Raw genomic sequence first — 11,753 nt, 5'->3', positions numbered from 1 at the left:
CGATACATTTTTAAAGTCTAGTTTAGTAGACCTTTCAGTGTAAACACATTTTTTTTTGCTCTTTAGATTTTATTTCCTTATATTAAAGTGAAGCCCCATGAGTCAAAACGTTTTTGACCCTCAGCAGAATAGATATCGATTTTAAAATATCTATAGAATATTGCGGGCTGCAGAGTGGTAGAGCAAGTGCGGGTTCAAATCCCTCCTGGGACTTTTCTGTGTGCATGTTCTCCTCATGCATGTGGACACTTTGGCTTTATCAGAGTGTAAAAGCATGCTGCACAGGTTAATTAGTGTTTTCAAACTGCCGGTGCAGGTGGCCCTGCAACAGACTGATGGACACATGGATGAAATATTGGGTAAATTCTGCAACTTTGGTTTTGAAAATCAGATTATTAGGATCTTTTATACTTAAAAGTGTATTTTTATAGATAATTTCCATGTAAAGTGTTTACAAAAATAATCACAAAAAGCCCAGCCATTTACAAGATTTGATTTATTAACTATGATACAGATCACATAAGGCCTTGCTGTATACACCATTTCCATTGAGACAAATTATCATACACGTTGAAGAACTGTTTTTTTTTTTTTTTTACTTTACAGTACTTCATTTTTTCACCCCCACTTATTTATGTATTTTTTTTAGAAGCTCTTAAATAGTGAGAGTGTTGGAGCCCTCTTCCTTTATTCAAGAAGAAATCATGCACTATACTGGGCCATTCTCTCATTTGTTCACAAAAAGATTTTTTAAAATGTGAATTCTTTTTATAATTAAGATAACACATAAAAAAATGAGATTTCAATCACCACTGACTAAAGGGTGAAGTGTGTTCGACCCCCCATGTCTGATAAACCAACTTTTTCTCATTTAAATGAACAGACATCCATCATTGCAAAGAAAAAACAAAACAGAAGTGTTGCAGCCAATGAACCAAAGTCACATTTGTAAAATAAACTTTTTTTTTCTTTTAAGTTACATTTTGCCTTTTCACCCCCCACCCCCCCTCACCCCCCTCAGTGCATTTCTCCACAGTCTTTGGCTGCCTCACAGTCAGGTCAGTGTCAGCACACTCGTACACTGGCCAGCGTTCATACAAGTACCAGTGGTTACCCCTCCTTCCTCTCTGTCCCCCAAATAATGATCCCATTCACCCCCCCTAACACACACACACACACTTTCTGAGTATCAGTGTGTGTGATCTGGTTGAGCCAACAGATGCACAAGAGTGTAATGACCGGGACAGCTGGTTCCTCCCTTAAATGTTAGCTGTTTGTTTGGGATAACTACTATCTGGACAGATTTCAAATACATCCTGATACTGTGTTAGCTCACAAATACACAAATGAGCCGGGAAAAACAACAAAAAAGGGATGACTGACAACATCTTTATTAATCAGTTGAATTTTCATTCTTTTGGACAATTTGGCCTCAGAGTTGAAATGGAGGTGGGGGGGTTTGGGGGGACACCTGCTGCACATCTACACATGCTCACGTGCACAGCTCTCCATCAAGCTCACAAGACCCGGAGACACATGCAGCAAACACACAAACTTGCTTCTATCTGGCTTCGCGGTCCTCCTTCAGCCGCATCCTCTGGTTTCTACGGCAACAGCAGGACGGGCCGAGGAATTCCGCGATGCTTCGCTCCAGTCATGCAGATGGATGAATGGACTGTCTGTTCTCTTTGCTGCCTCTCTCTGACCCGACTGTCTCTTTTGGACAGGAAATGACTGAGAGGGAGGGTCGGAGGGAGAGACTTTTGTGCGTCATTTTCTGTCGGTCCAGACTCCATTCATGATTCATAGTGGCTACCTGTTTTTCCCAAAGGTAAAATGCCTTCCAGCACTCCTTGTAGATTCCAATAATGAACAAATTATCTCTATAAATGTGATTTTTTTTCTGTGACTGGAATACACCAAATACACATTTGATTTTCATTAGAAAGTAAGAATTTGGAACTAAAGACAGTGAGAGATGTTCTTTGCAACTAAACAACTGATGTGGAAAAACTTCCTCTGATTGGTGCTTTTGCCCATTCCACCTTTTGCACAAGTCCAAATAGCCTTCACGGCTGCAGCCTTCAGTGTGCTACGCCCATGCAGAAATCAAAGTCATTCCCATTTCCTCCTGCAGATGTCAGTGGTGGACTCCGAGAGAAAAGCCGAGCTGTCAAAGCAGCTTTTCACGTTCATGACAGATCCAATTTAAAATGTGCCCTCAAAGTGCTCAGAAAAGTGCTTTTGTGAACAGGGTCCTCTCACTGCGACAAAAAAAATAACCACAGCTCCACTTGTAAAACCGGCACAGCATGAAATAAAGAAACATGGCAGGTAATCATCCAACACTAGAATTATCCCCACTATCTATCCAACACAGGAAAACTCCGATTAAACAAAAAGTGTGGATGCAGGTGTGCGCACACACCAGGAAATTGCACACTCACTGACAGAAAGGCCCAAAACAGTCTAAGAAAAGGAACAAAAAAGAATAAAAACACAGCGGCACAGTGGGGAAGTGGTGGATGAAGAATTCAATTGAGTTAAAAATTCACATTTTTGTTTTGCTTTAAGTGTTTACGAAGGACACAGTGAAGTTTACACGACGGGGAAGAGGATCCAAAGCTCCTGTAGTCTTTCTTCAATTTGCTGCCCTGCAGATAAGGTCAATTCAAGTGTTTTTTTTTTCTTCTTTTCGTTCTGTGCTTGGCTAAGTTGCATGACAAAAGTGGATATTTCCTGTGTATAAAGGACTAACAAACGAGATTGTGTTAGCTGTTTGTACAGAAGATCCTGTTGGGTGAGTAGTGACACGAGTTTCTTGAACGAGTTTTCTGTACATTGGTGGAAAAAAAAAAACAAAATAAATGTGTTCAAGACGCGCTCTTTGATCCACTTCATTCCCAACCGCAGCCCCTCCAAAGTGTTGAAAGGCGAAGCGGCCGCTGGAGGTTAATGTCCACTCGGTCCGTTTGTGAGCTGAAGCAGTCCCGTATAGAGTTCACATTCCCTAGATATTTTATTCTGAAAGTTCTCCTCGAGTCCCTTTAACAGCTACTGGTGAGGCCTCTCTCCTCCGTTAGTGTTTGTGTGTTGATTGAACTAAGAGGCAAAAGGGTGCGGATGAAGTGAGGCTCTGGAACAAAGTCTAAAGTTGTGGGTTCTTCAAAGTCTTCTCTCTTGGTCTGAGATACACGCCCATGTTTTGTGAAAGCCCCTAAAGAATGCCCCGTCTTCGCTCAAACATGAGCCGTACTGTACATACTGCATCTTCCCCAAACTCGACTTCACTTCTCACCACTTCAGATTTGAATTCTTCCTCAGTTCTGTTTAAACTACATCATCTGACAGCATGGCCCCGCCCCTTCTCTGCTTTCCTTGATCCCTGGTTCACAGTGTGTGTTGTTCTGTTGGGGGGTGATGGTGGTGCAAAGATGCTGGTAGCAGGGTTGGGATTGGGGACTGGGGAGTAGCAGGGGGGGAATGGGACGGGGACTGGTGCTGATGATGATGGTGGTGGTGATGATGGTGGTGATGGTGATGCTGAGGTGGACCATAGTGGGGAATCACTGGGGGGGTGGAGGGCCGAACATATGGCGCTTGGGACAGAGCCGGTGAAGATGAGATGCCTCCTGACATGCAGGAATAGGCTGAGGTCCCACCCCCAGACAGGGTGGAGGAGGGGGAGCCGGGAAGAGCGTCAGCAAGGGGCTGATTGTAGAAGAAGAATGCACACTGGCTGATGAAGCCCTCGATGATTGTCTGGTAGGTGCGGGTGGCAGTCAGGGCGTCCATGGTGGTGAAATCCGGCCTCATGAGTGTGGGCCAGAAGCAGATGGACAAGTTCTCGCTGGTCATCAAGTTGGTCCTGCTGTGCTGGCTGACCCTAACAAACAAAGACACCAGACAGTGACATTAACGTCTGAAAATTGTTAACTCTGGTTTTTGGTGGCATTCCAAGAATGCCTTTGGACAAAGAAAACATTCCCTCAGCTGTGACTGCATTGCACGTCATCCACGAGCGAAGGGCGGGCAGGTGAGGTCATTCAAAAACACAACACATTCAAAACAGAGCAGAATGATAAAACACCGAAAATGGAACATGGATACGTGGAAATCACAGCTTTGATTGTTAAATTGTCTATGGTTAGATATGGAGGAAATCCAAACATCAGGTCCACTAGGATCCCTTTAATTTGATAATCATACTCAGTCCTGAGACTAAGGGCTCAGTTATGTCGAATTGTTCTCCGCTTGTGGGGGAGGGTGTGTCAAGACAGATCAGTATCAGAGATGTGTTCCCTTTGTTGAGTTGCCATGTTTAGACGAACCATCAGGATTGATCGGGGTAAACTGAGCGCCTGTTCAGGTGTTTTGCATAAAGGAAATATAAGAAATGTCAACAACACACGTGCAGAGACCCAGAAAAAGACAGGAGGTGATGAAGAATCTGATGAGTGAATAGAGACTTACCCTGGGCTCTCACTGGATTCAGTCCGGCCCGTACGCCCGAGCGGTCTAGCTACGGCAGATGACTCACATTGGCTATGGATGGCTGTGTTTCTGCTTCAGCTACAGGTTCTGCTTCCGACCTTGCGAGACTCCGAACTCACATAGGTTCACGCGATAGCTCGACGTTTATATAGGAAGTACAAGTGAACAAACCCTCTTTCTACCGTGATTTTGAATTATATTCACAATACTTCAGTTCTGCGCGACTCGTCTTCATACAATGGGTAAGCACGGAACTTGTATTAATACTTTTGTCTTCTTTAGGTTTAAATGTACATATTTTACTGTGTTTCACATATTGTGTAACAAGTAGGCTAAACAAGTAGACAATGTTTACAACACAGAGAAAACAGCAACTACAGCCAAAAATACGTTTTATTTTGAAAAATGTACCGGATGTGATGTAAACTCGCTCACATGATGTACGGTTTAGGTCGTTAATACCACCAACTTCACAAAAAAAGTGCTCTGACTCACTCATTGGCCAGAAATTACGAGAGCGGATCAAAGGAGAAAGAATAATGGAAGCTTTGCAATCCTTGTCGGAATAGATCACTTATTCAAACGTTATATTTTGCTGACCAATTTTGAACGTCCATCTCAACATGAGCTCCAACACTTTTTACTTGCTACTTAAGTATGGTGGAGGCATGTAGCAAGGCAGTTACTAATCTTTGACAGTGTTCATGACATGTAGATTGTGTATCACATTAAAAGTTGATGTAATGTGGTTGCATTCATCAACCACATTTCAATGAGTTGCTGTGTGTCATTGTAGCTCCACTACTTTGTTTACATCCCATAATTGCTGGCTACAGTGGGCGTTTTGGTCCAGATAGAGTGGAGCCTATTCAGATGTGAGAAAAACTCCATAGCTCAGTCCGATTGGAAATGAATCGAGGACACCTCAAAAGATGGGTCCTGGAGCAGCTTGGGTGTGTTCAGACTGTTCATTTACTCCTGATTATCTGGGGAAGCGAATTCTGGTTCACTTTAAGCGGACCAAATGTGTGCAGTCTGAATACACCCTAAAAGTGTGGCTCAAAAACAGAAGCCAACTAGATTTTAATTATAAAGTGTTGAAAATCAGATTTTTTTTCTTCCTTGAAGAATTAAGATGCAAAACCAAAACTGAAGACAGAATCAATTATTAATATGAAACTAATCATCAGTCTCACTGATATTTAAATGTAGTCTTAAAAGTGTCACAAATTAACCCAAGTCTGATTTGGCCTCATCACCACCAGCAGGCGGTTGTACTTGGTGACGAACAGCTGAGCTCCTGGCTCTGGCCCCGCCCCTTTACTCACTTGTTCAAGTGGCTGATGACATATTTGAAGAGCTCGTAGTTCTCCCTGGGGAAGTTCCACAGAATATTCCTCATGGTCTGAAAGCGCTGCTCCCTATCATTGATCTCTGAAAGATGGTGGAGAGAGACGAGAGGTTAGAGGCCAGAGGAAAACTAGATGAAGAAAAAAAAAAAAAACAAGATGAAAGAAAAAGAATAGGAGGGGGAAAAGGAGTTACACAGCTCACCACGGCTGGACAGTTTTTTCTTGTAATGAACCATTTTTACACAAAAACCCACATTTCTAAAAGACTTGAAGCGACAATTTCAAGAGGAGGAACTCCCAACAGAGACCACACACATACCAGTGGAGGAACATACCATGCATCCACCCTTAACAGTCTCCTAAAGATTACAGCAAAGCCTCACAAACACACGTACAGAGGGTGTGTTAAGCCTGATGGCAGAGAAGTATGAGTCAGAGAAGCTGACGTCACCAGGCAACACGCTCCATCCCGTGTGTATGTGAGCGCAAGAGTGAGAACAGCAGATGTTCTCCTGCACATCACAAACATGATTTACAAGCAGAGAATCAGAGTTTGTATTCCCACAATGAGGTCAGCGTGGATCAGAAACAGATTTGAGGCAGGATAACTTTACACAGCCGCAGTTCCTCCCGCTGCACATCCATCATAGCTCATCAAACGCTAACTTTGTACAGCTTATTTAAAGGTAACATCACTGTGGCAACAGAATCCGCAAACCAGTTTTCCCCAATTCTTGCCTTTTCTGTTCGCTAACAGAGCAATTCTAAAAAAAATTCTAAACCACCACAGACTGTTTTACGTCCCTTCTCCCTTTTTCATGCGTCTCCTCCATTGTGGCGGACTGCAGGGGCTTTATCGGGTCTCTGTCACGGATGAAGGGTCTCGCTGGGCCCGCTGAAAAACACACTCTCACGCACGCCTGCCTGCCGAGCTCGCTGAGTGACAGCAGCCCGGCGGAAAGGAGTAAATCTCTGTGGCACTGTGCAAGACTAAGCTATGCTTTAAATCTCCATTCTGACAGATTACAGGACACAAAGAGGAAAAAGAGAGGCGGGAGCGAGCGGGAGCCGCCTCTCTTTATCTAACCTATGACAATTTCCCCACGACTTCATTGCTCCTGCATCTCTCCATCACCGTCTGCAATCATTCCAACATCCTTCAAAAACTCCCTCAATGCTTTTCCACTTTCTTCTGACTCCATAACAAGTAGCAAATCCAATTCTCCCCATAGAGGGAATTGGATTGCAGCAGCTTTGCATATTAGCTTAAAGAAAACTTACAATGAAGGAAAATAAAAAGATTGAAGGCAACTCCTAGTGAGGAGTCCGTGCACCACCTCACATGCTTCAAACTTACTGAAAGCCTCCACCAGATCTGCCTGCAGATTGTAGGGCACCAGAGGCTGAGGGAGCTCGGAGAAGAAGGCCTTCATCGCCCCTGCAACAGTGTTGATGGCGTAGTCTTTCTCCACCAGGTCCAGATTGTGGTCTGGCAAGAAGAAGAGAAGTTCAGAATGAATACATTAATATTTCAGATAGTTTGCAACATTTATAAATGCTTTATAATGTAAGGCTTTTAGGATACCCAAATATAACTAAAATGCACTTTTCTTTCATTCAAAGGAGAAAATTTGTTTAAACTCTTTTTCTAGAATTTTTCTATAAATAATTGACTGGTCTGAATCAAGTTGATGCAATAGTTTGGTTAATAAACAAACAGAAATACAGCAGTAGAAAATCCCTGAAGAGTAAATAAACAACCACTGCCCTGGACTGGTCAAAAAATTGGTCAAAAAAGTTTGTTTTTAACTTTTTTGGTGCTGAAAGGAGAGTAAAAGCTCAAGAAATTTTTCTTTTTTGGCTTAAAAAGAGTGTTCATTGTGACATTATTCATGCTCAGTGCTTCTGGTGCTGCTTTCTCTTATAATAAGTCATCTATTCTTCAGAGAGGTCTCTGCTGCAGCTCTGAGACACCTGTGCTGCAGTTTCACCTGTAATTGTCTTGTTCCCATGAGTCTGAAGTAGAGGATGATTAAACACAGGACTTCAGCTCTGATTATCTAAGCTGGACTCTGCTTCAGTCGAGCAGGTGAGCACTCACAGTCACGCATGAAGGCCACCTCAACCTACCATACACCTCTTCATTACCCAGACCAATCTGGAACCAATTAATAGCCCCCATCAGACTGACACATGCACAAGCCGGGCTTTTACTCCTCGAATCGTCTTTGGAGTAGTCTCAAAAGGAAGGCTGAAGCATCTTAGGGGAGCACTTTGCATTTAGTGTTCATGTTTAGACATGTGCACAGGTTCTGTGGATAAAGAGTAGTCGAACTAACTGACGTTCTCTCCATGGATTAATTTTAAGACCTGATCTTTTGGATTCCGTTGTGTTTAAATTGCAAATTTTAATTCTAAAACAGACAAATAAATACTTGAATTCAGTACTGGATAAATGGTTAAAAAATAACACAAGAAGAAGAGTTGGCTCTTAAAGTAACATAGCTTTATTAACTTTATGTAGCAAAAAATGACTCTTAAAAGCAGACAAAAAAATTACAACCAGTATCCTCATATTAGTTATCAAATTAACTCTACATTCTTTGTACACCTAATATTAATCTTTTTTTCCCCATCAGAAAATATTTTTAGCTATTTTTCATTTAAATTCCAAACAAAAATGTGTGTTTGAGAGATCCTGTAATCAGGCATTACAACATATTTATGTTTTTGTTATTTTATAAAAATGTCTCAGATATTTGTTGTAAAAAAAGGAAATAACTAATGTGGTAAGTGTTCAAACCCAATCAAAAAAAAAATCAGATAAAAGTAATGAAAAAAACATTATTGTTATGGGGGAAGTAATTATACACACAATGTTTTTAATATGCTTTCTAAATGTGTGGTTGAGCAGGCAGTTACATGGCTAAAATGTCTGAAATACAAATTTACTCAAATAACATCATTAGATTATCCTAAACTTTAATGAGTTGAGTTTTACTCTCAAATAAACAGATAATATCTAGTCTGAAGACTATGAATTTTTGGAATCCATTGTCAGGTCATTAATCATTTTCCAGCAGTTATAGTCTAATTAACTTTGCACATATTTATAACTGAATGGAAACTGCAAAATGCAAACTAAAGAAGCATTAAATTGGTATGCATAAAAATCATTGTTTACCAACAGTGGTTAAAGCTTAGCACTGAAATATTAAAAGGGTATTTTTCCTTTTTGTCTGTATTTTGCACTTTGTGGTTCATCAGTTTGACATTTAATTCTCCTATTATTTTGAGCAAGTATGAAATTGTTTGTTAAACTGGACATGATGCACATTTCCTTTGTAAATGTGGTTTTAACCTTGTTTTAAGTGGTTTTACTACCTTAAACCCTGGGATTTGTGCTATCTGAGTAATAACTGAATCAAAACTCTAACAAAAGATCTGCATGGTGCATGATGCACACCACATCGGGTTGATCACTAAGGGAGCTTTTCTGTTGAGCAGAAAGCAAAATTGTAGCAGAAAGCCCTTTTGACAATTCAGGTAAATCCAGACTTCTTAAGACCATCACTAAAAAGACATTTTCTCTCCTCTTCGGATACATGAAAAACCCACCTTGGTCAAATTGTCGCTGCAAGCTCTCCATTTCTGCCTTGTTGCCGCTGACCCTGTAGATGCCCTCCGTGGTCAGCCCTGAGAAAAAAACAGGAAAAGAAAGGGTGTCAAGCTCAGTGTTTTGGGTTTTTTTTTCCTTTCAGCTGCTTTTTTGGGAAAAAAACTAAGTTAATAATAAATGCTGTTAAGTCACGTCATGTATACACAGCACAACACAACAAAACAGTTCTGTGAACAGCACAAATGCACTTTGACAGGCAGAAAAAGCAGAGCTATTTCAGGCTGCTGTCGCACCTCCACTTTCCAGTCACACTATTAACAATATTACCAAACCCATAAAGAAGTCCTGCAGACCTGCTAAAAGCATTCAGTGATTCACAAGATCCCGTGACCAGAAAATGATGCTTTCTTTTCTATAGGGACATGAAATCCCCTTTTTTTTGAGGAAAGTGAACTTAATATTTGGTTAGATTTTTAAAAAAAGCAAAAACTAAAGAAAAAAAAAAGATGAAATCTAGAATGAATGAAATCAACTTAAAGGAAATTAAACATTTAAAGAGAGCATTCATTATTTTGGGGTTTTTCGTTTTCTGAATTGGAGATTCTTTAAGTAGTTATTGCTAAAATTACTAGTATTTAAGATTTTTAAGATAAACGACTAAAAAAACAAAAAGAACTAAAGCAGAAGTCTGCAATTTGAATGACAAGTTTAACTAAAAGAAAAAACTAAAAAAAAAAAACAGTCTAATAAAGTACTGGCTGTGCCACCCTTGACACACCCAATCTCATAAACTAAGCAGGAATGGACCCGGTTAGTCCATCCCTCAGTTAGTCTGGTTAGTTAGGAAGAGAAACCACCTGTGACTTCAGGTGCTACAAGTTATTGGAACCACATGGGGGAACTTTCCAGCTGCTGGTCCCTAGTCTGGCAAATGCAGAGGTTTGGGTCAGAGAGGGCATATTTCTAAAAGGAGTAGCCCAAAGGACAAACTTCAAGTCCAATAATGTTTGAAATGTTTTCAATATTTCCATTTTGTGACAGAAACCCTACAAGAAACCAAATAGTATTTAATAGATATTTTTGGAATAAAACACAAAGTCAGACTATGATGAAGTCAGACTCATAGGAAAAGCTTGCATCATTTTTGGACATCAATATTTTCCCCTTCTCATAGAAAGATAATCACTTGTGCCTCCCATCAATTGAAACCTCTCTCCTCTCGCATTTTGGAGACAACTGCGGGAGACAAAGAGGAATCAAAAGGGAGCGAGGGTGATAGGGAGTGGCAGAAAAAGAAGACAAGAAAGGGAGAGGCAGGGAGGAAATGAGAAAGCTCTCAGTCACGGCGTACAACATCGATCTACTCCTTCCACCAATCAATTACCCACAAAAGTGGACGGCCAGACACTGGGAGAACAGGGATGGGAGGATGGATAGGGAAAGGGAGTGTTGGGATGGAGGGTGTAAATGATAGGACAAAAAAAAGGGCGGGGAAATATGGAAACATGACATCTCAAATGAATCAGAGGCAAATTAAAGAATCCAGACAAAAATGAATAAATTCGAGAAGAATGTAGCCAAGACAGGAAAAAGGAGAGCATAAAGTAACAGGAAAGACAAAAAAAAAAAAACTAACAAACTTATTATCTTCTGCAGCACATCTAAACTGTAATTGCAGTTTTAAAAAGCACTGAAGAAGTTCAAATCGCAGCAAAGGACCAGCAAAGTCAAGTGTAGCCGTTTCTGCAGTCAGTGACTGTGCTGCTGCCCGACAACACCAGCTGATCCCACATCAGCTCAGACCCCAGCCTCCTTCTGGGTTCAACAGCCCAGAGGCTGATTTCACAGTTCACCATGGAGACAGCCAGTCGCTGGGTGCTGCCCTTTTCGTCGCTATGGAGGCTCCTACTACCGGCAGATATGTCTGCGCATGCTAACACGCATTCATCTCCTCCTCACCCGTGAGTGGTGCGCCCAGCGACTTCCATGGCATGAAAAAAACCTGAGCTGACGGGAGATAACAGCAGTCACTTTGGATCGATTTTATACGGCTGCTTTTCTCCAAGCTCACAATGCATGAAAATAACACAAAATGCCACATCCACTCCTATTATTCTCAAGGACAAAAGGGAAGGAGCTATGAAGCACAAACAAGCAAGGCAACAGAGAGAGCACGCTTCAAAGGTGGAAACTAGAAAAGCAAACTCAAAACATTTTACAAAGTAGAAAAAATTCTGCAAAAATGACTGGAGTTTATAGTAAAATTTTAATGGGAATTAAGGCAGCGG

The 11,753-nt window shown here is 41.2% G+C and overlaps 1 protein-coding gene across 1 annotated transcript in view; it reads right to left on the bottom strand.

Annotated features, from left to right (window-relative positions):
- Positions 1 to 477: 477 nt before the first annotated feature.
- Positions 478 to 11,753, bottom strand: part of arhgap35a (Rho GTPase activating protein 35a) — a 55,926-nt gene continuing 44,650 nt past the window's right edge. Inside the window, exons 4-7 of the mRNA XM_024276639.2 lie at positions 9,465 to 9,542; positions 7,204 to 7,335; positions 5,823 to 5,928; positions 478 to 3,886 (exon numbers count right to left, since the gene is read on the bottom strand). Coding sequence (XP_024132407.1) covers positions 3,391 to 3,886; positions 5,823 to 5,928; positions 7,204 to 7,335; positions 9,465 to 9,542 — 812 coding nt within the window. The 3' untranslated portion in view covers positions 478 to 3,390. The remainder of the gene's footprint in view (positions 3,887 to 5,822; positions 5,929 to 7,203; positions 7,336 to 9,464; positions 9,543 to 11,753) is intronic.

The sequence above is a fragment of the Oryzias melastigma genome, linkage group LG13 (genome assembly GCF_002922805.2).
Source record: "Oryzias melastigma strain HK-1 linkage group LG13, ASM292280v2, whole genome shotgun sequence".
Taxonomy (NCBI): Eukaryota; Metazoa; Chordata; class Actinopteri; order Beloniformes; family Adrianichthyidae; genus Oryzias; species Oryzias melastigma.
Note: the sequence above shows the minus strand (reverse complement) of the source record. Positions and strands in the feature narration are given on the sequence as shown.